At 49.3% G+C, this 26456-nt stretch overlaps 4 protein-coding genes across 4 annotated transcripts in view; 3 read left to right on the top strand and 1 right to left on the bottom strand.

Moving 5' to 3' along the window:
• PtA15_3A538 (uncharacterized protein) overlaps positions 1-12237 on the top strand; it is a gene marked incomplete at both ends in the record, with an annotated part of 36935 nt that extends 24698 nt beyond the window's left edge. The window contains 2 exons of the mRNA XM_053167516.1: positions 10181-12139; positions 12212-12237. Of these exons, the coding sequence (XP_053018725.1) occupies positions 10181-12139; positions 12212-12237 (1985 nt within the window). The remainder of the gene's footprint in view (positions 1-10180; positions 12140-12211) is intronic.
• Positions 12238-13194: 957 nt separating this feature from the next.
• Positions 13195-14337, top strand: PtA15_3A537 (uncharacterized protein; the record flags this gene model as incomplete). Its single annotated transcript, XM_053167515.1, has 5 exons — positions 13195-13352; positions 13435-13647; positions 13750-13936; positions 14004-14107; positions 14190-14337. The coding sequence occupies 5 exons, from the start codon at positions 13195-13197 to the stop codon at positions 14335-14337; spliced, it is 810 nt and encodes a 269-aa protein (XP_053018724.1).
• Positions 14338-14872: 535 nt separating this feature from the next.
• Positions 14873-16620, bottom strand: PtA15_3A536 (uncharacterized protein; the record flags this gene model as incomplete). The annotated part of the gene is made up of 3 exons (XM_053167514.1): positions 14873-14974; positions 15080-15801; positions 15939-16620. The coding sequence occupies 3 exons, from the start codon at positions 16618-16620 to the stop codon at positions 14873-14875; spliced, it is 1506 nt and encodes a 501-aa protein (XP_053018723.1).
• Positions 16621-17540: 920 nt separating this feature from the next.
• PtA15_3A535 (uncharacterized protein) lies at positions 17541-19476 on the top strand (the record flags this gene model as incomplete). The annotated part of the gene is made up of 2 exons (XM_053167513.1): positions 17541-19325; positions 19423-19476. 2 exons carry the CDS (start codon positions 17541-17543, stop codon positions 19474-19476), a joined length of 1839 nt encoding a protein of 612 aa, XP_053018722.1.
• Between the last annotated feature and the right edge of the window lie 6980 nt (positions 19477-26456).

Raw genomic sequence — 26456 nt, 5'->3', positions numbered from 1 at the left:
CAAAATTTTTCAAAAGCTGAGCATTGGCTGAGCCAATGCTGGTACAAAACTGAGCATTGGCTGAGCCAAGGCTGTTCCAAAGCTGAGTATCAGATTTTTTGAGACTATTCAAAAGATTAATATCACCTGAGCCAAGGCTGTTCCACAGCTGAGCATCAGCTGAGCCAAGGCTGGTCCACAGCTGAGCATCAGCTGAGCCAAGGCTGGTCCACAGCTGAGCATCAGCTGAGCCAAGGCTGGTCCACAGCTGAGCATCAGCTGAGCCAAGGCTGGTCCACAGCTGAGCATCAGCTGAGCCAAGGCTGGTCCACAGCTGAGCATCAGCTGAGCCAAGGCTGGTCCACAGCTGAGCATCAGCTGAGCCAAGGCTGGTCCACAGCTGAGCATCAGCTGAGCCAAGGCTGGTCCACAGCTGAGCATTGTCTTAGCCAAGGTTGGCGCACAGCTGAGCATCAGATGAGCCAAGGCTGGTCCACAGATGAGCATAAGCTGTTACAGGAGTTGTCAGACTCAGAATCTGAGCATTGGCTGGGCCAAGTTTTATCCAAAGCTGAAAATCAGCTGAGCCAATACTGGTCCAAAGCTGAGCATTGGCTGGGCCAATGATAGTCCTAATCTGAGTCTAAGCTGAGCCATGACTGGAATAAAGCTGAAAATAAGCTGGGCCAGGACTGGTTCTGATCTGGGCAACAAAGCTGAGCATGAGCTGGGCACCAAAGCTGAGCATAAGCTGGGAGCTAAAGCTGAGTATCAGCTGACCAGAAATGGGGATCAGTGGTGCCCAGCAAAAACGGAGGATCTCCTGTGTAAATTCTTAAACTGGTTAGATGGTGGGTAGATGATGGGTAGATGGTGGGTAGATGGTGGGTAGCCCGCTGGAGCTGGCATGATGTCACTTGTCATCAAGTGACTATTTTTTTTTTTTCCTGGTGTTGCAAACCTTATAAGTTTTTGGTGGATGGTACGCCTGCATCTGCCCCTCCTTCTTATGTAATATCAGACTCCCTTGCCTCAATCTTCATCCATTTTTTATTTTTTGAAAAGTCACATTTTTGAAGAAATTGACCGGATCACACAGAAAAGGTCCGAGCGCGCTCAGCCAAAGTGCTGTACTTTGATTGAATAACTAGAGGCCAAGGCGGCTTTGCCACTGTAAATTCAATGGCCATACCACCACTTTCAATCACCCTTTCCCTTAACAGGCTAGCCATATTAGATAGGCAAAAATGATGTTAAAACTGGCTAAGTAGACTGTTGTGAAGTATCCCCCATTCCCTGCTAAGGAAAACAAACTCCATTGTATCCCATGCATGCAAAAAAACCAAATTTCTCATTCAAATCAATTTCATGCAAAAAAAATGGATTGCACAAGTATTAATCTGAATAATTCAAGCCCTGATGTTTCTGTGAGACTGATCAATATATAGCAAAAATGATCAAAGAATCCAATGACAATTTGATTATGATTCATCTAATCACTTCATACTCCTCCATATTCAAGCAATCTCTATCCATGAGCTCCGCTGTCTGATTGTGTGACCCAGTCTGTCTGGAGTTTGATCAATGTTGCCGGGAGGAGGGCCCCAGGGAGAAGCATCTGGAGCGGGTGCAGCACTGATTGCCATTGACACTTTCCAGTTGCTCTGCACAAGTGCCACCTGCGCAGGGGCAAGGGTTTTTGGTCAGAGGGGGCTGGAATTAACTAAGTCCCTCCTGGGTGCAAAGCGCCCCCCTCCAAATGAGGAACTAACTTTTTTTTTTTGGCATGACAGGTTTTCTCAATGTACATGAACAGGCAAAAAGCCTGCAAATCTATCAGTATTTTTTTGTTACATATCACCCCACCTTAATGGTCAAGGAATCAGCTACCAAGAAGGCCTCATAATGGGTAAGACGCGGGTCCCTAGGGGCATTGTCTCACAGATTACAATCCATTTGATGTCAGTGTCATCAAAAAAAGCAAAATTGCTTCTGCTTTTCATCCTTTTTTCATACACCTGTCAGAACTATGGAAAAAAAGAAGACCAATGTGTCACTTTTTTGCCTCAAATGAACTGTATTCACTTCACTGTTTCAGGGTACCCGGTGGAGTGTCTCACAGGTCAACTTCTGATGCTGATTTTTTGTTGAAGGAGGGGTGGTACGGCCCCAAAATTTTGTGAGGTTGTAGGCCAAGTGTAGACCTTCATCATGTTTGTTAGGGTGCCACAATAGCTATTGTTTTGCAAAAGTTATTGCAGACTTGGGATTTTCTCTGCAAAATCTGAAAATGTCCACTGATTCACAAGTCCCTCCTTTGGAGGCGGGCGCGAACTGAATTAACTAAGACTCCCGGGACTGGGGGTGCGGAGCACCCCGATGCGAAGCATCTCCCATTCCCAATGGGAGGCTTATGAGTTATTGGCTTTTTTCCATGTGAGAGCTTCAGGAAATTTGTGGCTTTTGGCCAACTTTTTGAATCAAATTTACATTACACAGCGCGCACTCATTCTGAGTCAGCAAGCTGAAGTACACGGGATAGCTGAGCATCTCACCTTCAATGTAGTGTCAATTTTGTGATATCTACACTTGAAGGAGAGTGTTGCCCTTGCTCAGCAGTCAAGGTGGATGGATGATGGAGTTCTGTATTTAAATTGAATCCAAATGGATCTTCTCGGAATTTGCATACACACTTCTGGCCAAACACAAAAAAATTGCAAACTTCAAACGGGGATGGAAGGAGTTTGTCAAGGGGGAAAAAATGGTGATTGACACCAAAAGAAAGAGAAAAATCAGGCCTTTAATCTGGCACCACAGGCGATAGGAATACACAAGGAGAAGACCCCTGAAAGGGGAGCGGGAAAAAACTCCCACAAAAACACTGAAAGCTCTCAAGCCAAATTCTTGGCTTTACCTGCAAGTCCCTCCTTCGGAGATCGCGCTTCGCGCGAGGGCGTGCGCCAGCCCAGGCTGTACCAGGGCCCTCTGAAGCGAGGGACTTGTGATAAGTCAGGGCGCGACTTAGCTCAGTTTGGGAGGGGGCCTTTGATTTGCAAGCGGTACGGCAGGGGAAGGGACGGTGGGGGAGTCACATTATCTTATCTAATCTTGATGACCAGTCTGACTGGTCATCGAGAGTTGGTGAGTCCCCTCAATGACCTGTCTGACCGGTCATCAAGAGGAGATGTGAGTCCCCTTGATGACTGGCAAAGACCGGTCATTGACATCTGCTAGTCCCCACGGTGACCGGCACAAACCAGTCATCAAGAGCTGTGAGTCCTCTCAATGACTGGTCTGTGCCAGTCATTGAGAGATGGTGAGTCCTCTCAATGACCGGTCTAACCGGCCATTGAGAGGTGGTGAGTCCTCTCAATGACCAGTCTAACCGGCCATTGAGAGGTGGTGAGTCCTCTCAATGACCGGTCTAACCGGTCATTGAGAGGTGGTGAGTCCTCTCAATGACCAGTCCAACTGGTCATTGAGAGGTGGTGAGTCCTCTCAATGACCAGTCTAACCAGCCATCAAGAGGTGGTGAGTCCTCTCAATGACCGGTCTAACCGGTCATCAAGAGGTGGTGAGTCCTATCAATGACCGGTCTGACCAGTCATCAAGAGAAGATGTGAGCCCCCTCGATTACCGGCAAAGACCGGTCATTGAGAGGAGATGTGAGTCCCCTCAGCTGTCAGTTCTCCCAATCAGTGGTCTTTGCCGGTCATTGAGAGGTGGTGAGAGGTGGTGAGTCCTCTTGATGACCGGTAGAAGAGTCGATGTGAGTCCCAATGACCAGTACAGACCGGTGGTCCAGATTGGTCATAGACCATCTGTACTACATAATACATACTGAGTCCCCTCTTTAGGCCCTCAATCTGACCTGTAACCGCTCGGATGAGTGTGTACAGGCCAGCATTGTTCCTGCCCAGGCGCAGGGCCCTGGCAACCTTCAGGGTGCAAAGCATGAAGGCCCAGGTTGTGTGCAGCTGGGTCGGATACTTAAAGGGTGTGGGGGAAGCTGTTTGTCCCCCCAGGGGATGTGGTTTTGTCCCACCCCCTCCCTGGAGCCCACTAATCACTTGATTAGGGCCTCCTTGATGACATTTTTGACCGACCTTCTTTTGCCTGTTGCTCCAGTGTGATGAACAAAAGTGGTCACTGCGTAGAAATGTCAGGACCCCGCCGCTCCAAGATGATTCCCAGGTAAAGTCGGGTGATCTGGAGAAACTCCGCTCCACAGCTCTGCCGCGTTGTAGGGCTCTGAGTGGGATAAATAAAGTAAAGCACGTAAAAATAATCTAGCTCCGCAAAGTAAACAGTAAAATAAAGCTCATCCACATAAAGAAGATAACTCCGCCACAAATATCCACAACAATTGCAAGAAAACAGCCATAAAGCAAGCACAAAACTCCGCAAAGCAAAACCGTAACACATAAAGCAAGTCCACAACGTACGCAAAGTAAAAGAAGCACAACCATCCGCAAAGTAAATTATAACCGTAAAAAGAGAGTCTGTGTGGAGTATGATGCAGAATCCTCCCTCCCTCACTGTGGTTTTATAGAGAAAAAGGAAGAGAACTAAAAGATATCCTCCGCCCGCCTCCCACGCACGCCATCCGCTAACTCCGTTCACACAGGCACACTTGTCATCCGCCAAGCGCTATACACATGCATGTCATCCGCCAAGCTCTGCTCTCACACCAACTCCTGTTGTCTCTGCCGCTTGCCTTCAACCGCCGTCAACCTCCTCTCTCTAGCTTCCACGCCCCTGTCTAGCCTATGATGTCAGGATCCCACATGCTGCCCTTCTGGCTGCCACAGCTTCCCCCAATCACCACCTCCGCTATCCAGTCCGCGCTGGCCTGCTTGGTCTGAGTCCAGTTCCGCCGTCGAGCTCTGCGCGCCGCCGCCTTCAGTTGTGCGCTCCGCTCTGCTCCATTCCGCACCGTTTCTGCACCGTTTCCGCACCACCTGTGAGCCACACTGATTGCTCCATGGACAATTTGACATGAGTTCCAGAATTGATCACCACACCGGCACGGGCTGGAGGGTCAATCAGAGGTGCCCTCCGGGGTGTTTGGGGATTAATTTCAACTTTTATGGGATTTTTGCTAATGAGCACAGGCAAAAACTTTGATCTTGCCTTCTGTGTTTCTGTGATTTTAATAAACTTGGATTATTTTCTCAATCAAATGTTTAAAAACTTTGAGTGAAGAAATAGAGAATCTGAAAAATGTGTAAAATATGAGAAAAAGCATGCAATGCATAAAAAGTTGGTCTTGTGAATGATGGTTGAGAATTACATGAGATACAGCGGATGTAAGAAAATTAGGGCTGCACTAGAATTCCTGATAAGTCATAAGTCCCTCCGGCAAAGCCTCAGAGCATCTCCACCCGGGGAGGTAAACTCGGGTTGCTAAAACACCGCGATGGCAACTCATGTTTTGCATATAGCAACCCGCGCGGCTCTGGCACGCACCCGTGGTTGCTATAATATTTACATACAGAAGCACCCCAACACACTCCTTCATGACCCATTAAAAGCCCTATCTATGTAGATGGTGATTGATAGCTTGCAAAGCCGTCCATGGCCATTATAACCGGTTGTCAATAGCTTGCAAAGCTATTGATGATATGACCAATCGTTGAGTGAAAACTATTGACAACCATTATAATCGGTCCTCGATAGCTTGCAAAACTATTGATTACCGTTAAAACCAGTCGTCAATGGCTTGCAAACCTATTGATGACCGTTATATCCAGCCATTGATAGCTTGCAAAGCTATGGAACCAGTATAACTGGTTGTCCATAGCTTTGCAAGCTCTTGATGACCGGTATAACTGGTTGTCCATAGCTTTGCAAGCTCTCAATGACTGGTATAACTGGTTGTCCATAGCTTTGCAAGCTCTCAATGACTGGTATAACTGGTTGTCCATAGCTTTGCAAGCTCTCAAACCGGTCATTGATAGCTTGCAAAGCTATGGACAACCGGTTATACCGGTGTGGTGCGCCATTTGGTACACGCAGGGACAACACTCATTTTGCGGCGCGACGCGTGGAAGGACGGCAAGATCAAATCTTCAAGGCATCAAGATCTCTGGAGGTGCGGCGGGCATTGGGCATCTCCTTCAAGATGTCTCAGGAGCTTTCCAATCTTCTGTTATTTTTCTTTTTTTTTTTTTTTCCTTTTCTTGTGGTGTTTTGTTTCTTAAAGACTTTGATTTTTTTTCCTTTTCTTTACTGCGCGCGTTGGATGGTGACAGTGGGGAGGGTTTGGCTTTATTTCTTTTGTTTCTTTTTTTGTTTTGTCTGGTTGTGTTGTGTGGCAGTGTGTGCGCGTGCAGGGCGTGATGACGGGTCCGCACTGCGCGGCGCCTCCCGGAGTCTGAGTTCAACCCCGAAATCAGATGAGGGGAGGCATGGAACCTAGCTGATCCCAATTAGGAATCCATCAGAATCTTATCGCTCATTATCTGGCGCCCTCCAGAGCGCCATACTGAATCTTATTGATCTCAAGAGTCTCTCCCCTGATCCAGGTTTTCTTCTTCCCTGAGTAACAACAAACTGCCAACGCGCGCTCACCGCCGTTGTAAAATCTCCCCCCAAACCTCATCGCTTAACCAATCCTCATTGCTCATCCCGACCATCACCCCGGAGGGCATACAATTTCTTCTCCCCCAATTCCCCTCCAACTAACTGCCGCCAGCCTGCACCGGTCATCAAGAGCTTTACAAAGCTCTTAGTGAGCGGTATAGCTGGCAAAGCTTTCGATGACCTGTAAAGCCAGTTGTTGATAGTCAAGCTCTCAATGACTGGAATACAGTCATTGATAGCTCTCATAGGTTGATTTTTGTTTTTTTTTTATTACTTCACCATGAAAAAACTGAGGGTACTAGGTGGTAGGTGATGTGAAGCCAACTCCAGCCTTAACTTTAACCATAAACTTATGGACAAGGGGTAGAACCCCCTGATGATGACAAAGGGGCCATTGTCATTTAAGGGGAGTAATGTTGGATTACCACTGGAATTTCAGCATATGTTACTGAATGTCACCTGACACCTATTCACATGAATTTTTTCATGGTGCTTGTTGATGTAAAGCTTACCTTATGGGTTGTTGCATGACATGTCTATGCACTTGAGTTGATGAGTGTTGAGGGGGGATGAGCCAGGAGGAGTTGCTATTGAGTTGCTATTGGGTTGCCATATGTAGCAACCTGATGCCGATTTTTACCTCTGGAGGCAAAATAGAAACTCATTTGCCACCCCGGGTGGGTGGTGTTTTTTGGGTTCGGGTTGGTAAACGCGGGATAGCAACCTGGCGGGTGGAGATGCTCTCAGGCAAGAGAGGGACTTAAACGACTGTAAGTCCGTTGGTTTTTTGGCCAAAATTCCATACATTTTACATTACCCACATCTATAGGGGGTTTCCAGGGTCCTCTTCCGACACCAGGGGGTGTCGGAGCTCACCCGGGTGGGACACTCCTGGGATGTAGAGGAAGAAGGAGGAAGAGTATCCTATCCATCCTCTACAGCAGCTGAAGTCCTGTAACACAATTTTGTGCATCGGTGTGCCATGGGAAACGCGTGTATTTACCAAATCTCGAGAAACTCAAAAAGTCGTTGGCGTATTTTCTAGTCGCCAATTCGTTTCTCGGACGGGGATGGTGAAGCAATTCACGCACATCGACGATGGCTCTGATCAACAACTTGGGCAGAGACATTCCGTTGCTCAGTCTCCTCATGCTAATCTTCCTCCTTGGCGAGCTTTCAGGTTCGGAAGGATTATCGGCGTGGAGTTGGGACAGACGCGCTCCCGAGCTGGGATATGATTTCTTTGCCCCCTCTCCTTCATCGGCGGCCAGGGCGGCTGGACAAGCGGACCAACATCAACCATCCTCGGCCAACTTTTTATACCCACTAGGGAACCGCGCGGCTTTGCCGCGGCCGGAAATTTTTCCCCGCGCAACACCGTAGGATATACGCTTGCAAGTAACACAGTACAGTAACATCTATATTGCATTTACTAAAAAAACATCACAGCACAGTATCAAGAACTTTTCCCATCACTCCACCAACGAAACACCCGACCGGATGACCTCCAAATTTACCACGTTCATTGTCTCAACCGGTCCTCGAGTCTGGCCTCCAGCAACTATTCCGACCATCGTCCCCTCCGGAGTTGTAACTCTTGACAAGGCCACGTACAGTTGTCCATGAGCAAACACCGGCCGCGGCAAAAAGACAACCACCTTTTCCAATGTTTGGCCTTGGGCTTTGTTAACTGTCATCGCAAACGCAGGCACCACCGGGAACTGGAATCTTTGAAATTTCGTCGCAAACTCTTGATCCGGCTCGTGGATTAAAGGTAAGTAAGAAGGGACAGGTCGTGTAAAATGGAATGGAAGCGGGAGGGCCGGTTGTGCGCTAGTTCGGTCGTACACCGAAAAAAACGGGGGTGCGTTGTGCTCAAATAAAAAAGTGGAGGGGGAGGGAAGTGTGGCGAACGTGGGAAGGGAAATGGTTGTGGGAAAGACAGCAAAAAGGTGACACACAAATGGGCGGTGAAGTCAAGCTTTTGGTCTATTCCTATCCAGGCTGGAGCGGTGGCGGTGGTATTGCTGAGCATAAACAAGAAGCAACGGGCATCGTAAAGATGTTAGTTATAGGAGGATGGAGCCTACGCCGAAGAAAAGTGGGAGGAGATGTTTGAAGGAACAGGGAAATTAAACTGGAAGCGGTGGGCCGGTTGTGAGCCAATTCGGTCGTACACCGAAAATAAATGGAGGGAGGGAGTCGTGCACAAAGGGAGATGAGGGAAGTGGGGCGAAGGTGGGAAGGGGAGTGGTTGTGTGAAAGACAGCAAAAATAAAGAAACGGGGGCCCGGTCGTGCGCCAATTCGGTCGTACACCGAAAAAACATGAGGGAGCAAAGTCGTGCACAGATGAAAAGTGGAGTGGGGAGGGAAGTGTGGCGAAGGTGGGAACGGGAGTGGTTGTGAGGCAGACAGCAAAAAAAATGACGAACAAATGGACAATGGAGTCAAGCTTTTGGTCTACTCCTCTCCAGACGGGAGCGGTGGCGGTGGTATTCCTGAGCTTAAACAAGAAGCGAGGGGCACAGTTATGATGTTAGTCAAATGAGGACGGGGCGTACGGCGAAAAAGCTGAGAAGAGACGCTTGAGAAGAACAGGAAACATAAACTGGAATCGGGGGGACCGGTTGTGCGCCAAGTCGGTCGTACACCGAAAAAAATGGGGAGCGGCGTCGCGCACAAATAAAAATTGGGGATGGGGGGGGGGGGGGGGAGGAAAGTGTGACAAAGGTGGGAAGGGAAGTGGTTGTGAGAGAGACAGCAAAAAAAATGACGGACAAATAAGCGATGGGGCCAAGCTTTGTGTCTGCTCCTCTCCAGACGGTAGCGGTGGCGGTGGTATTGCTGAGCATAAACAAGAAGCAAGGGGCACATTTAAGATGTTAGTCAAATGAGTACGAGGCGTACCGCGAAAAAAGCGGGACAAACATTTGAGAAGAACAGGGAATTGCATAACGGACTAATGGAGCGACGCGCGTTTGGAGGATAGGAAATGAAAGTAAGGACGCTCGAAAGATGCCTGAGACCGACGTAGTTGTGGCCTGTGCGCAATGGTAACAACTGCTTATGGAAACAGTGAGTTGGTGACTTTGGTAGGTTGGGTTTGACTGGTCGAATTGACACCTGGAATAGTGGTGTCACTATTGCAGGCGGAGGGTAATCATGACTGGTGATTGCGTCATTGTGGCTGTTGGAAGCCGGGAATAGGAATGTGGTGCTCGTATGATGAGATAGGTACGATTGCATATGGAAGTTTGGGATGCTTGGAATGTCGAGAATTGAGGTAATGCATTAAAAAAGGTAATGTAAGTCGATCAGGCAAAAGCTCGGGCGGTGAAAGCGTGTGTGTCAATGGCAATGGGCGTGGCTGACCGAAAGGTATAAAGAGGAGGGGGAATGTGTTTGGTTTGGAGTCAAGGATCGTGAGGTGGTATTGATGCCTCTTTGGGCCTAATTATCGTGCACCTCGCGTATACCTTTTTTTAAACTCCACAAATTCTTCGGTTCTGTAACTGGTACAAGTTGTGGGTGCCCCATTATCCCCGGTACAGGGGGAAGCGCTGCCCAAAATTTGTACCTGTCACAGGGCCGGTGAATTTAAGGAGTTTAATCAGCTAGCCCCCACCCCCTCCTCCCAGACTACTATCCTCCCGAAACTGCTAGTGAAGAACGTCCCGCCCAGCCTCATGCTCTGGACATGTCGATTGACTCTAGCGAACTATTTGAACTCGGATTCTCCCCCCACGACTTCGACGTCCTTGCGGAGTTCCTCGGACATGGAGCACCAGGCCCGGATGGCCTCGCGGAGGGAGGGGCTGCGCAGGCACATCATGGCGTGCCGCATGGATTGGAGAGGCAAAGTCATGGCGTGCCGCATGGATTGGACAGTCAAAATCAAGGAATCGCAGGCGCTGGTCCACCATTCGTCCCCGCCGTCTCGGAGCATACCTTCCCACCCGCCTCGGCCGCAACGTCCGGACCCAATCAAAGACGTAACAAGCGGAAGCACGGCAGTTCCCCCTTGCACATCCCAAATTCTTTGCCGGTAAAGCGACAGCGCGGCAGGCCCCGTTTGATCAACGTCCCACGTCTTCCTCAAGCGGAATCGATCGTTCGGGACTCACTTCCAGCCGGGCCGTCAGCTCACTCCTCCCTATCAGACTATTTTCCAGCCCAAACTGCTGCTGCAGAACGTCCCACTGACTCTGGGCAGGACGTATCGTCTGACCCCGGCCAATTCTATGGAACCGAGTTCCGCAACATTCACGACCTTGATCACGACCTTCTAGCGCGCATCGGAGGCGGAAGACCAGGCCCGGATGACCTCGCGGCGTCACGAGCTGCGGAGACACATTCTAGTGTGCCGCATGTATTAGATACTAATGGACATATAATCGCAGGCCTGGGTCAGTCAGACGTACCCGCCCTCTCGAAGGATACCTTCCCGCTCCCCTCCGGCACCACCTCCCCACCAAAGCACAGCCTTGCTTATGAGCGGCAGCAAAGAGTCGAGGCTGTGGTGAAAAGCCTGGATCCTCAGCCTCGTCGTGCTAGCCCTGAGATACGCTGGCCCAAATTGCACATCCCACTTCCTTCGCCAGCGGACCCAGAGCTCTCTCAAAAGTTCCGTCGACATGGAGGACTAGTGTTTTATTCGACTGACTTTACACCCAATGAGCCATTGGATCCCGTGCAACTGAGGGAAATAGATCGGATCCGCACACGACTCGCAGCGACCCGGAGCCAACAACTCGTTATCCCCGAGAGTGAATTTCCAGACACTCATCGCTTGTATCTCGGATTTCTCAAGCCACCCGGTCCTGTCGTGCCACCTGGGTCTGTCAAGTCACCTGGGTCTGTCAAGTCACAACGTGGATCTGTCAAGTCACAACGTGGGTTTGTCAAGTCACAACGTGGGTCTGTCAAGTCACAACGTGGGTCTGTCAAGCCACGCTGGTCGACCAAGATAACTGCGCATTACAAGCCAGACAACAACGACCAAGTTGAAAACAATCGAGATCTAAGAAGGAGAAGATTGACGCTAAAACTAGCCGACTTTCTGCCTCATTACAAGCAATGGTATCAACGTTGGTTCGATGAGACTGAGATAGACTTCGAAAAAACTCTTCTTGAACCTTCCTTCATCAATGTAAAGCACGTTGGGCTCCTCTTCCCACTCTATCTCTTTCACGTTGAAATGATATGTTCGATTGTCCCAAGAAAAGAGGAACTCACCCTAAAAACTGAACTCTACCAGGCCCAAGAAGCCTTCAAATACTGGGTAACAATCTACCATGACCCATCTTCTTGCAGTAATCAACAGCTCAAATCGGCCCTCAAACCGCTGCTCCGCTGTGGGAGAGACAAGAGTAAAGCCCTGGCTATTCTTCCACTCCTCTGGAGTTTTTTGGAGTATTGGATTTTTGCTTACAGAAATGGAGTTTTCAAAAAGAAGAAGAAGGGTGTTCCAAAGACGGTCAAAGAATTCTTCAATAACATCTTCACTTATTCCTATTCAGCTCGTCATCGAAGTTACATTGCTAGGATAAAATTGGAACGGCCTGAACAAATAGGTATGTTGCATTGTGTGGATATAAAAACATCAGCATGCTAATTGTTACATTGTTTCTGAATGTATTTAACAGGCTTTATTGACAGCTTGATAAGATAATCAGCATGTTATTTTAATCGTTAAAGTTGCTGTATACTACAATCATCCACCAGGCACTCATTTTTACTTGCTTGTCTAGGCTAGTTGCACATTCTTCTTCATTTTGATTGCGCATCAAGTCTTGAGGAAGGGCATATTTCCTCCTGCCTTGTTTGATAATTCATCCCTTCCATTTTAAAAAAGTTGTTTTTGAATCACTATTTCATTTTATTTACTCATTCAGTTTCTGCATCTAGAACATTACCCAGTCTGTAATTCAACACAAGCTAACCATTATACTAGCCTTTATATGTTAATATTGTATTGGCCACAAGCTGCATTACTATCCCTTCTTAAGAGTACTGGTTCTAATTAAATCAACATGTCACTACTCAGAAAAAACAGTGTTGTATTTTTTACATTAGCAACCTTCCTGTTTCCACCCAAGCTCTGGGTTAGCAGCTTAAACTTACTTGAAGGCTGACAATTTCCCTTCATAATGATCCTACATTTGCTTTATTGGTCATTGAAAGTAAGGATCTTTCAGCAAAACAAGCTTTTCAAGCATACATCACCACAAGAAAAAGTTGCTCGACCTCCACCAGTTGACATATTATGAGATAAATCCCTGTGTGACTGCTGTTGTACCTTCACCCAAGCACAAAACAAATGGGGTTTTTGCAGTGATTGTGTATCGTCAATTCAATATAATAACCCGCATTTTCCCCTGAACAGACATTCTCCGATCCCAAACCAAGGAGGAGTGTGGTCCTGAACCGAGTAGATGACATCGGGAAGATCAGGTTTGTCTCTAAGACTAGGGGGCAAGCTCCAGTTACACCACCGATCCTCGCCGATATATATATATCTTCCTCCGAGTACTTTGTACCTTGCAGGTCACCAGCAAAAAGCGTAATACTTCACCCGTCGTTCTTGATCGCTTAAGTTCTCGGGGTCCAACTTGGAAAAAAGAAAACTATGAGGTGTATTTTCTCACAAGCTGATCCGTTGCCTCAAGGCGTTGAGGGGGAAGCTATGGGGATCAAGTCGACGCCCGAGGAAGAACATGCCTATTCTCAAAGGACTATGGGCTGTCCCTGCCCGGCAATGTCCGCCATGATCAACCATTCATATCTGCAAGTCGACCGCTCTCAGTGTCCCCTAGTATTTCTGTGGACGCCCAGAGAAGACTGACGTCCAAAGGTATCATTGATATAGGAAGCCGTGCGACGACGAGGACTCACTCCCGTTTTTTCAGGTCGTTCAGGCGTTGCGTAAATGCTACAACTTCAGCTTTCCCTTCGCTTTCATCTTCGTCCTGGCCACAAACGTGCGTCTGGGAACCATACTCACTTGGAGGTTCACACTCAAGCAGATCAAAAAACATGGGGTGATTGAGCATGACGCCAGCATCAGCAGGTATAATTCCAGGTAAATTTCTCGTCGATCTTGACGCGGGGGAAAACGCACTTGTGAGATTCTGATCCAGCCGGGGAGAATGTATTCTGTTTGATTGTTTGTTCGTTTTTTTAGCGAGGGCGACTACCTCAATCCACAGGGCGAGTTGGTGGACAATTTCATCGATGGGATCCATTATCCCCCAGGGCTGGAGTCGGCGGAGAAAATGATAACCCTGGAGGATTTTGCGAAGAAAAGAGTGGAGCTGGAAGACAGACTGACCTCTTTCCTCTTCCTACAACCCAAGTTCTGGATCCATCTGGTAAAGCAGCCTCCTGCACATAGATCCAAAATGTGAGAGCTCACAGGCTTTTCCTCAATCTTTTTAGTTAGGAATCGGAGAAGCGGCGATGACTCTCCGCGCATTTGCGGACAAGAGTTCGCCCTTGTATGCCCGAGATATGTGTGTAAGAGCTGACTGGCTCAGAATATGGTGCGCAAGTTACAAACAAAACAATGGTGTTTGGAAGAGGGAAATCATGTGCGCCCACACATTGGTTCGTCTGATTTTGTAGGTTGAAGGAGGAACGGTTCCCGTTGGAATTAGGCTGGGAAAACCGCCGGGATGGGTACAAGATTACCTTGTTTGGGATTTTCAGGACCATCTGGAAACTGTATAGGGCAACGAATGCGATCAAAAATGAAAAGTCAATCAATCAATAGTTGGAGGAGAAGGGAAAAAAGGAGGTTGCATATGCATGTCTACACACAACGGTGAAACCATTACATTTTAGTTGTTGTAATCAGTAAAGAATCACGTATTTTTGGAAATTTGTAGCGCATTGCTGTGCCAATGCGCTACTGCTGCAATAGGGGGGTTCAGAATTGAATATTACAAAACTTTGGGGCCAATTTTGAGGTGTTTATGACCAAAATAAATAAGTTTTGGGAATCTGTCCACATGGAAGTGCTTCTGATAAATCAGTGCATTTCATCAATTTTTATACAAGTTGTTCAGAAACACCTTAAAATCTGCTCTAAAGTTAAGCAAATTTCAATTGTGAACCCCCTTAATGGCTGTGTGCTAATGCCATATGGTTCATTCTGGGCCAACAGTATTCTGTATTTTATTTGTTTACATATTGGCATGTTGTACTGTATTTACTCAGTACTCATTTTACCGCCAATACATAAAAATGTAACAGCAATACAAAATAATTACGCTACATGTAGCGTAATGGTTTCAGTGTTGGTGCAATCAAGCAATCTGTCTGAGTTTCTCCCGTCTTGCGTATTCGTCTACCTCGTACCGCTTGCCTCGGATTCCCCAAATAGCATAGTTTGATTTGACAGCAACCCTCTAGATAGAAAGTAAAAAAATGCAGATGAAGATGAGTCAGGATAAGAGGAATGAGTTCCTTCCTCGGGGAAAACCGATCAAGAAAAGAGGGAGAAAATGACGGACGGGATCGAATTCGGCGACCTCCCATTTCTGACTAGCAAACACGTTTTCGCCGGGGTTGAGCAGCCAGTCGAACTGGTCCTTGATCTCCTCGACCGATTCGAGCGCGTCAACGTCGCGCTGGACGTCGGCGGGACTGAAGCCGGCGCCGAAGAGGGCGCATTTCTCTTCGAGGATGAGCTTGACGTCTTGGTTCCAATTAGTTTGCAGCTGGATCGACTGGCAGTCCAGTAATGCTTGCGACTCCCTCTTCTCTGCTGCCCCTCCTCCTGGTCCGGGGACTATAGGCACGGTGGGGAAGCCGAAGCCGGGCGAAAAGGCGAAATAGACGTCCGTGTACGGGTCGAACGGGCCCAAGGCCCCATGCACTTCCCGATACGCACCCTGGATCATATGCAACGTTAAGGTCGGAGAGACGGGAACGCTGAATGCGGGCACGCCAAAGGACATGTTCGGCCGGCCTCGTTTGTAGACATCCTGGCTCTCCGTCGGGCCCTCCGGTCCAGTGATCTGTTGCTGCGGAAGAATCACCTCCGGCCCGATAAAATACACCTGGAATGACACGTCCGGCGACGGGAATAGGTACGGTAGTTGCGACCATACCGCCGGTGGTAACGATGACTCCGCGCGCGCTCCTAGGATAAATATCCGGATTGGGTTGATCGTCCGGCCTAATACTTGCGCTGTGTTTGTTCCTAGAGGTGGATGTAGTGACTGGCGTAATGCTGTTGGTTATTTGCGAAATGGACTATCATTAGTTTTGATCAGTTACTCTAAACAGATCTCCAGAGTTCATCTCCTCTCTTCGAAAAAAAAACCCTCTGATGCAAAGCATGAAGAAGAAGCAGGAAATGGCATGTACCTGTTAGAGATCGATAACCTTCGAGAGTGAGTCGTTGATTGCGAGTAGAGTAAGGGCTAAATTCATGTAAGATAGCGCCGATCGTCATCGGGTAGGTCAGCAATTTAGAGACATGACGTCTCGAGCGATCCTCATCGATTGAGCGAAAACCACGGGTGTAGAGGAGCAAGTCCCAATTAGCGAGGGTGATAGTTTCTTCGTAGGGCTGGCAGTCGGGGAGGTCGAACTCGAGCATCGGACGCTGAGACCTGAGGTCGTGTTCGTCCTCGTTAGCCTCTCTGAGTCTTGGCCAATACTTCGCCTTCTCGCCGTCGCTCTCCCAGGCCTCTCGAGAAGAATGGGTGGGGTATCCACATTCGGGACAGTCGTAGCCCACCAACTGGTCGGGATAGACCGGACAGCGTGCGATCGCCCGGATCCGCGCCGCCTTCTCCCGCATCGCTGCGATCGGCGAGCTCGTCAGCGGGTGGAAGAGGTTGTCTGATTCGAGAAGCCGTGTCGGGGGGGATGGCGCATTCTTGCGGCCTGCCATAGCCTCGCCCGTCGGGGGCTTCTTCTTGCCCAGCGGCCATCCGAGGCCGAAGATCGATCGAGACGAGCTTGGCTGGTGGGGATGGTAGGATGATATCTGTCGTGTCAACCAGCGATGGTGCGTCCTTGTTGAGCTTTGCAGGAAAGACATCTTCTGCCCGGATTCCAGGGAATTGCGATGGCTGTCTGGGATATTTCTCGCCATCCTTGACTCGGGGGCTGGGACTGTCTGGTGACAGGCGATTGATTACATCATCACACTCTCAAATGGGGAGAAAATAAATGCGAGTGACACCTCTCCCTCAAAAAGAGTGACATGTTGCCAAGCTTGACCGCCGTGCAGATCAACAGAAGCTACAAGTTGACCGAGGACACTTCAGGACCGTGTGCTGACTACATACTGTGTTGCGAGGCGCGAGCAAGAGTCTTTATCTTTCGTGCTCCTGGTGACTGAACAGGCCGGAAACGGTAGTTTAACTCGCTAGAGCAACAAGCAAGCTCCTCCGCATCGGAGCCACCGAACGAGGATCGGAGCTAGAGCCAGCCGGACATGGGCAGGCCAGCAGAGCACCGAGTGGTGTTTGTTGAACAGAAATCCGTATTTCGTTATGCAGGCACAAGGCGGGAACGACGGCCGGCCAGAGTTAGAAGCCCGGCTGTCTATCCTGGCTACGTAATAGCTTGCAAACATGGGTAAGGGCGAGTTTCCTCGTGGCCGAACTTGGGGAGCCTGGAAGCAAGAGAACAAGAGAGCTGGCCTATCGGATGCGGGTCGACGCGGTGGGTGTGCCATGACAAGCTCGGCCGACGCAGAGGGCTGTACCAGAGGCCCACTGCAGGCTACACCTAACCAGGTTTCAAAAAAAATTTTAGAAGGTCCAACCAGGGTCTTTGAACAAGTGAAATACAAAATCGGAAACCGAATGCGATGTCAGACATCAAGTTCGATGGCAGATACCGCTGGCGCCGGTCCACTGCTTCCGTAAGAATGGGAGTGGGGCACACGGATGCAGACTGTAGTTTCTTGGATCACGACGAGGTCGAAGAGGCTAGTAAATCAAGCGCATCAAAATGGCTCTGAATATCAACCCCGGCAGAGGCATCCGGTTGCCCACTCTTCTCCTGATAACCCTCCTCGTCGGCGGGTGCAAGCCGATAGATATTCTCGACCCGGAACCATGGACGAGGGGCTTTGGTTGGGACCCGCGCACGTCCGAGCTCGCCGCCATCCTCGCTCCCCCTGCTTCATCGACGGCTGCGGCGGCGCGACAAGCTGGTCCGGATGATCTCCACCCTATCGACTTTCCAGCCTGGCCATCAGCTAGCCACGACTCCCCCCTACCAGACTATCGCCCTGCCGAGACTTCGACCGGGGAACGTCCCGCTGACTCCCTGGCTCATGGGCAGGACATGTCGTCTGACCCCGGCGATTTTTTTGGAACCGGGTTCCGGAACATTGAGAACCTCGACGACCTTGTAGCGCGCCTCGCAGGCGGAACACCAGGCTCGAATGGCCTCGCGGCGGCAGGGGCTTCACAGGCACATTCTGATATCCCGCATGCACTGGATAGTCATAGTCTTCCAGACGCACCCGCCCTTTTAGAGCATAGCTTTCCGCCCTCTTCCGACATACACTCCGCAGCCGATGAAAGAGCTCCCCATAAGCGGCAGCGTGTCGGACCCAGCTTGCCCATCCCAAATCATTTGCCGCTCAAGCACAACTACCTCCTACCAGACTATCAGTATCATCCTGCCGAAACTTCTACTGAAGAACGTCCCGCTGACTCCCTGGCTCATGGGCAGGACATGCCGTCTGACCCCGGCGATTTTTTTGGAACCGGGTTCCGGAACATTGAGAACCTCGACGACCTTGTAGCGCGCCTCGCAGGCGGAACACCAGGCTCGAATGGCCTCGTGGTGGCAGGGGCTTCACAGGCACATTCTGATATCCCGCATGCGCTGGATAGTCATAGTCATACCATCGCGGGCGCTGGTCAGTCAGACGCACCCGCCCTGTCGGGCCATACCTTGCCGCCCCACTCTGACGTAACGTCCGGGCCCAAACAAAGACCTTCTCGTAAGCGGAATCGAAAACCCAATCTTTGGGTAAAAACCCTCCGATCACAGTCCGGTCGTGTTACAAGCCAGAAGCAACCACAACCCCCACGCAGCTTGTACGTTCCACGTCCTTCAAAAACGGACCCAGGGCTCTCTCGGAAGTTTCTTCCACAAGGAAGACTAGTGTTTCATTCAAATCTCTTTGCACCTGACAATTCATCGGATGGCGTCCAACGGCGGGAAATAGGTCCGATTCAGCTAGCGCTTCAACAACTCCGAAAGGACGTACTCGTTATCCCCGAGAGCGAATTCACCAAGACCTATCAGATGTATCTCGGGTCTATCGACGCGCGTGAGTCCACCAAGCGGGGCGAGCCCAAGATTGATCATACCGGAGCAGACCGATCGAAAAGATTGTTGGATACACTACACGAATTTGCGCCTCATTGTGAGCATTGGTATCAACGTTGGTTCGATGAAACTGGGATAGACTTCAAACATAATCTCCTCGAATCCCAATTTGACGGTTTGAAGGACGTCGGGTTCATCTTCCCCCTCTATCTATTTTATGTTGAGATGATACTTTCGATCGTCCCTAGGAAGAAGGAAGTCCCTCTTGACGTTGAACTTGTCCAGGCCCAAGAATCCTTTAACCGCTTGACAAAGATTTACAAAGACCCGAAATCCCGCAGTGATCCAAAGCTCAATGACATCGTCGAAACGCTCCGCATACGAAGAGCACGTCGTGGAGAAACTAAATATCATCCACTCCTCTGGAACTATTTAGATTTTTGGATAGTCACTTATAGGAATGGAATTTTCCCCACCCAGGGAGAGGATGTTTCATGTTTAGTTAAAGAATTCTTTAATAATGTCTTCTTTTATTCCTATTCAGCTCTTCATAAAAGATACGTCTCAAAGAGAACACTTCAACCACATGATAAAATAGGTATGATGGATTGATTTGTGGCGCGGCTATGATGATTTCAGCAAGCTAATTGACTCATTGTTTCTGAATGTGTTCAGCAGGCCATGTTACCAGCTTGGCGAGATAATCAACTTGTTCCTATATAATTCAAACAATTTTGCTTGCATTTTAATCATCCGCCAGGTATTCATCTTGACCAATTTGTCTATGGTAATTACATTCTCTTCTTCATTTCTGCGCATCAAGTATTGAATAAGGGTAGATTTCCTCTCACCTTGCCCTTTATTGCTTATCATCTTATAAGACTCGTTTTGAAATTTTCATGAATTAGCTTCTGCATCTGAAATAAATCTCCCTTTCTTCAACACTTGTCTTGTTTGTTGCTCTTGAAAGAGATGACCTCTCAGTAGCGGGAGTGTTTATTGCAGGGGATCGAGGAGGGAACCGACGAGTTCCCCCCTGTCCATGGAGGCGGCTAAGCGTAGGGCACCTGGGTGATCGAGCCGGAGCTTCGCGCTATGCGCATGCTTCGCCAGCAAGGCAGGATTCCCTATATGAACCCCGACAAGGGAGTAGCCATGGAGCACTCCGCTGCAGGCTCCTCCCCCCACCTCAGATCACCAGTGTGACGCTCGCTTCAGAGTTGCGAACTTTTAGACATCATAATCTGAACCGAGCTGCTTATTCACTCGTCTTTTCATAATCACTCGTCTCCAACAACACTTCACCACTCTTCCTTTATTTCCACTCCTCTCGCTTCCTTCCGACGACCCTCGCTTTCTTCTTAGCACTTACCCTCATAGCCCACTTACAATCGATTCACGCGCGTCAAAGGGTGATAGTCCCCATATCCGCAGATTGTCTGATTAACCATCCTTCAGATACATCGTCCGCGAGTCAAAGGGTCTTACTCCCCAAATCCGCAGGTGTCCCCAGGCGATTTGCCCCAAGACGAGCGACTCAAAAGAGTTCAATAAGACGATCAAGTCATAGATCAGAGCACCCCCAGGCATTTTAAGCCCCCAGGCAGCTATATTTTTGGTGAATTAGGCGTCTTTCGATTGACATGATAAAGAGCCAACCCACTTCGGGGTCGCTCTCGCATTTTTCGGACCGTCCAGATTATTCATTTGACAAACAAGTAAATTTCATAGCCTAACTTTCCTCGTACTATCAAACATTATTTACGCTCCCAGTCAGGTGTCGCATCAGACCCGAGACCATAAGCTAGATAGTTCTTATCCATTTACACGCTCCTAGTCCAGTGTCGTATTGGACCTGAGACCCAGAACCACATATTACGCTTCAAGTCAAGTACCATATCGGACTTGAGACCCTAAGCTTCTGTCTCCAGGTTGTTACCCCAAGAGACTTTAAACCCCACGTACATCTACTCTCCGTATTTTATTCTTTGTTCTACAAACACGTCCTACATCATCCATAACAAGTTGTGTTTTCAATCTTTTAGCTCCCAGTCAGGTGTCGCATCGGACCCAAGACCCAAAGCCACATACATCTTTGTGTGCTCCTAGTCAGGTGTTGTTTTAGACCCAATACCCAAAGCCAACAATGATTGTTTCACTCTAAATATCACATTTGCGCTTCCAGCCAAGTACCATATTGGACTTCAGACCCTAGGCATCAGCTCAAAGCACGTCCCTTGGTTTCTAACCCAAGATGAAGAGATTGATATACCAGCTGACAAGCTCGTATGTTTCCTTTGACCTTCGCTTCTTTTGCTTTGCTACATAATGAGCAAGCTGACATCAATGACACACATTTGCACGCTCTACTACATAATGAGCAAGGTGACACCAATGACACACATTTGCACGCTCTACCACGGGTTTGTTACGCAATCGCATCTACATGTCACATCATTTTTGGACACAGGGTCTCATTTAAGGAGTCATTGGCTGAACTCAGCATTTAGCTATCAAATTTCGAATCTCCTCGTGATAAAGCTCACAGTCAGGTGTCGTATCAGACCAGAGACCCCAAGCTATTCTACTCCGAGTCAGTTGCATCATAATTTTGGATTCAGTCGCATCAGACTAATTCAAACCCCAGACCGTACCAATATTGACCAGTATCATATTGTCTTTAGGCTCCCAATAGACCGATTACGTTTGATTATCAATCAAATTTGCTGCGATATATCGTGATTAGAATATGTTGTTAAACTTGATAAAAATGGTAGAAAATGAGCGTCACTAGAGCAGTTGCCGCGAGACGCAAAGAAACCACGCGCCGCAACGATAATGCAACACCAGAATCTTTTACCGCGGCATGGTAGCCAAATCAGGAGGTACCAATGTGCTGGTGAAGCAAAGTAAAACATGGCAGAAGAGTTTGTGTTGCCTGATGAGGGGGAATATTTGACTCAGCAAGGTGAGATTGAGAGTCAATGCCAAACTGTTCGTTTACTATCATTCTAGGTAATAGTAAATTATTCTTGGTTTTGTACCGTTACGGGGGTCAACCCAAAGACACTCTAGATTTAGAATCCTTTGTCTCGGTTGCAAAGCAGTCAAGAAACACGATTGATGAGGTTCTCAAGGTCACGAGCATACCACCACCGGTGATAGAAGCCTCTGACAATTTGTATGAAGAGAAAACACATGTCTAGAAAATAAAAGCGGCTCAAGTGGATTCTCATGAAGCACTTGACCAATGTGCTAGCGTCAATGGAATAGGCGGTTTCAAAACCCATCAGGCTGAGAACGGTTTTCAGCAACCCCGATACTCCCAAAGGTGGAACCAAATGTTTCTGGCTGTCTTCACAGGCCATTTCATGTTTCACATGATTTGACCTGTTGTTCCGTATATCTCTCTTGACCTCGTCCTTAATAAGAAGCCAGTGGACTATGCAGGTAACTTGTTGCCCTTCGCTGCCAATCTCCTAGTCTATCAGTGATTTCTTGTCGAAACGGGTCCAAACCCGGCAACTTGCTGCCCTTCGCTGCCAATCTCCTAGTCTATCAGTGATCTCTTGTCAAACGGGTCCAAACCCGGCACACCCTCCATACCCGACTTAGTGATGCTAGCGGCCTGGAAAATTAGCACTTTGCAAGGCTACAACTGTGCAGTCAATGGTTCTTAAAATTTTACGAACTCTTGGAAGAGAAAGTCGGCGCCCTCACCATCACGGGGCAAAGCCTCAAAGGGTTCTGCGTATGGGCTGGCCGCAATTCGTGCACAAAGAACGCCGGGAGGAGATACATATCAGGGCTCAGAGCATGGCATCACTTCCACTCGGCGACTTCCCCTGCGGGACATGATGTTTGCCTAGAGCTGATGCTATAATCGTCGGCAACAGTCAACGCGACCCTACCAAAGAAGTTGTCGAAACCTTTGGTCATTCGGTGGCAACTCATCGCCGTGATTAACATACATTTTGGGGGGGCCATATTTCAACCACACCGTGGCGGTCCTCGCGCTTGGGCGAACTCACATAACCCTTTTATCCGCTGCACTCTAACGACGCCTGCCGGAAGCTGGCTCTGAGAGGCCTTCCCTGTTCCCATAATGCTGAAAAATGCTTCCACCTCACAAAACGGGAGGGGGTTTCACGAATTCAAGCCGTCCTCACACAAACAGGTTACCCAAGCGTGCTCGGACACAGTTTTTGTGTGGCGCCTCGATGAGGGCCACTTTTAAGGGTGGAGACAGAAGATGCATATCTACACCTTGGGGAGGTGGACCTATCCATAGGACCGTATCAGCCACTCCGGTTCTCTTGACGGTAGAGTCAAGAATGTTTGTGAAGTCGGTTAAGGCCGAGAAAGAGCTAGGACTGGTCCACGCGATAGGCGCGGTTTCCGGCCATCACGATGTGGGACTTACTCCCTTTTTTGATGAGAACATAAAAGCTTTGAGGGCACCTTGCCTCTGACCAGATTTAATAATGAATGGGAGAAGAGAGCGATTTAGGTCAACCGAGTCAGAGGAGGCTTGGCGTACCCATCAGAGTGGACACAGACGCACTCCGATTGGACCAACAACCACCGTAACTTCTACTCGACGCTTTGAGACGTATATGGCATGGAGCTCTTCGCTGCCAGGTTGCTAGTTCATAAGGAGCATTGCGATGTGAAACACCAGACTTGCAGCTGTGAGCTAGAAGGGCCGATTATGGGAGGCCGAGACGATGAGAAAAGAGAATGGGACGACTTATGCACCTGTGAAACACCAGACTTGCAGCTGTGAGCTAGAAGGGCCGATTATGGGAGGCCGAGACGATGAGAAAAGAGAATGGGACGACTTATGCACCTATTGAGGTGCGTGAGGAGTGAGGCAAGAAAACGGATGAGTGAATGGATTGCATGGTGAGCACAGAAGGAAAAGAGACAGAGAAGGAAAACAATGAAAAGGAACGGAGAGATACCTGTGAAACACCAGACTTGCAGCTGTGAGCTAGAAGGGCCGATTATGGGAGGCCGAGACGATGAGAAAAGAGAATGGGACGACTTATGCACCTATTGAGGTGCGTGAGGAGTGAGGCAAGAAAACGGATGAGTGAATGAAGAAAAGAGAAGCGGAGCCGATACAACTGTAGAACTAAATACAACTGCTAAACCTAAACAGAAGATAAATACAGTTGACGGATCCGCATGCTCGCCCGCCTTGCCGCAGTAGCCCCTAAAACCCTTCTCTGGCCTGTACCGCCACAGCCCCCCCTGCTCACTAGGCACAGGAAGACTCGTTAGTTTTCATGTTCCCCAGAGTGACTTGAGAGATAGCTGCCCGGGTTTTCTTGGGATTTAACGCTTTGGTGAGGAAATCGGCGTAGTTGACACTGGTTGGCACATATTGAACCTCGAAATTCTTCGCCTTCTCGATGTGAAAACGCAGCCAATGATGCCGCACATTTACATGCCGAGTGCGGTGTTGATAGACAGAGTCCTGGAGGAGCGCCAGGGCGCCTTGGTTGTCACAGAAGAGCCGAACATTTGACGGAGTGACATTGATGAGCGGATAAACTTGCTTGAGGAGTTGTTGAGCCCAACGGATATCTTGTCCGGCGGAGGTACAGGCTCGGTATTCTGCCTCGATCGTGGAGAGGGATGGCGCGTCTTCATCTTCCTTTTGACACCGCCAGCCAAACACGCCGTTATGCTGCAGCAGACTCCCAGCGAACGAGGCGGCATTTAGACCAGAAGCGTAGCTGGCGTCTGCGTACCCTACAAGCTGATGTGACTTGCCCCCGACGTTCCCTAGCGTGAGTCCAAAGTCCTTCGAACGCTGGAGATACCTCATCGTACACATGAGCTGGCCTTGATGAGTCTTCTTCGGATTGTTCAGAAATTGGGACAGGTAACTAACTGCAAACGCCAAGTCCGGTCGAGTGCACTGCACAAGATATTGCAGCAGACCCACACCCCGGCGATAGTTGAAGCCCGGGTCGACCGGTTCATCCTTGACTGGACAGGTCAGAGCATTACCGGGTAATGGAGTGGAGGCCGGCTTGCATTTGAGCATACCGAATTCCTCCAGGATTTCTCGCGCATACCGGTCTTGACTCAGCGTGATCGTCCTGGCAGTCCGGTCCCTTGCAACCCGCATGCCGAGGACATACTTGCAGGCTCCCAGGTCCTCCATCTCGAAGCGCTCCTTGATTTTCTTCTTGAGAAAAGAGACGTCGGGTCCCATGATAACCAAATCGTCGACATGAACAAAAACAAAGCACGGCTTGGACGCGTCCTGATGGCAGAAAAGACAGGGATCCACCACAGCGGGTGTGAAGTTGATGGACTCAAAGAAGTCCTTGAGGGCCTTGTACCAACACCGGGGACTTTGCTTTAAACCGTAAAGCGACTTCTGGAGCTTTAGACCGTGACCCGGCGGAAGTTCAATTCCCAAGCCTTCTGGGACCTTGATGAAAATCTCCTCTTCCGGAATTCCGTTGAGAAACGCGCATTTTACGTCCATCTGTTGAACATCCCAGTCAAGAGTCGCCGCGATACCTAGCATGATTCTGAGAGTGGCCGTTCTTCCGGTCGGAGCAAAGGTTCGGTTATAATTTACACCCTCGACTTGGCGAAAACCGCGGACACAAAGGCGAGCCTTATATTTCAGGAGCTCGCCGTCCGCGTCAAACTTGCGCTTGAAGACCCACGTCGTGTCCAGTTCCCTACAGCCAGGAGTTTTGGGAACCACCACCCACACCTTGTGTCTTTTGATGTTGTTGAGTTCAACCTCAACTGCCATGAGCCACTCATTCTCGTCGATCCTACCAAGGATCTCCCCATAAGTCTTCGGGTCCGAAAGAGAGGACGGCTTGTCGACAATGACCAGGGCCCGGTGACGTCTGGACCCCAATATGATGTTGCCCTCGTCGATGTCTGAGGAGATGTTCTTTGGGGCCACATCATAATGAGGAACGTAGGCATAGCCCTTCACCGCAGGGGTCAGTCCAGGAGCCGCAGGTGGAGCCAGATCCTCCAATGGTTCAGGCGGCGTCGGAGGTCGTGAATTGGGGACTGGCGCCGGAGGAGGAGTGTGAGGTCGCTCGGGTTCAGAATCAGGACCAATTTGGGATCCTTCAGAGCCAACGACAGGTAAACCCAGAACTTCTTCAATCACATTGCCAAAGTCAAAGAGAACCGGTGGACACATAGGGGAATCGGAGGTCGAGAGGAGAGGGAAAGTCGATGGGAAGAGCCTCACGTGATGTGAGGTAATCAGCTTGTTTGTGCCTGGCACCCACACTCGAAACGACTGATGATGTCCGTTGTATCCCACAAAGACAGCCTCAACCCCGGATGGAGAGAACTTGGAGTCTCTCCATTTGCGCTCCTTGAATAACACGGCCCTGCAGCCAAACGGGACCAGAGTGCTCAAGTCCGGTTTCTTCCCGTGCCACATCTCATAGGGAGACAAGAAGTTGATGGAGCTGTCAGGGGACCGATTCTCAAGGAAAACCGACAGAGTTACGGCTTCCCCCCACCATTCCAGGGGTAGGCCACAAGTCATGAGAAGCGCTCGCGTCTTTTCGATCG

Source organism: Puccinia triticina, chromosome 3A, assembly GCF_026914185.1.
Source record: "Puccinia triticina chromosome 3A, complete sequence".
In the NCBI taxonomy this organism is placed as follows: domain Eukaryota; kingdom Fungi; phylum Basidiomycota; class Pucciniomycetes; order Pucciniales; family Pucciniaceae; genus Puccinia; species Puccinia triticina.
This window is presented reverse-complemented; position numbering and strand designations above follow the sequence as displayed.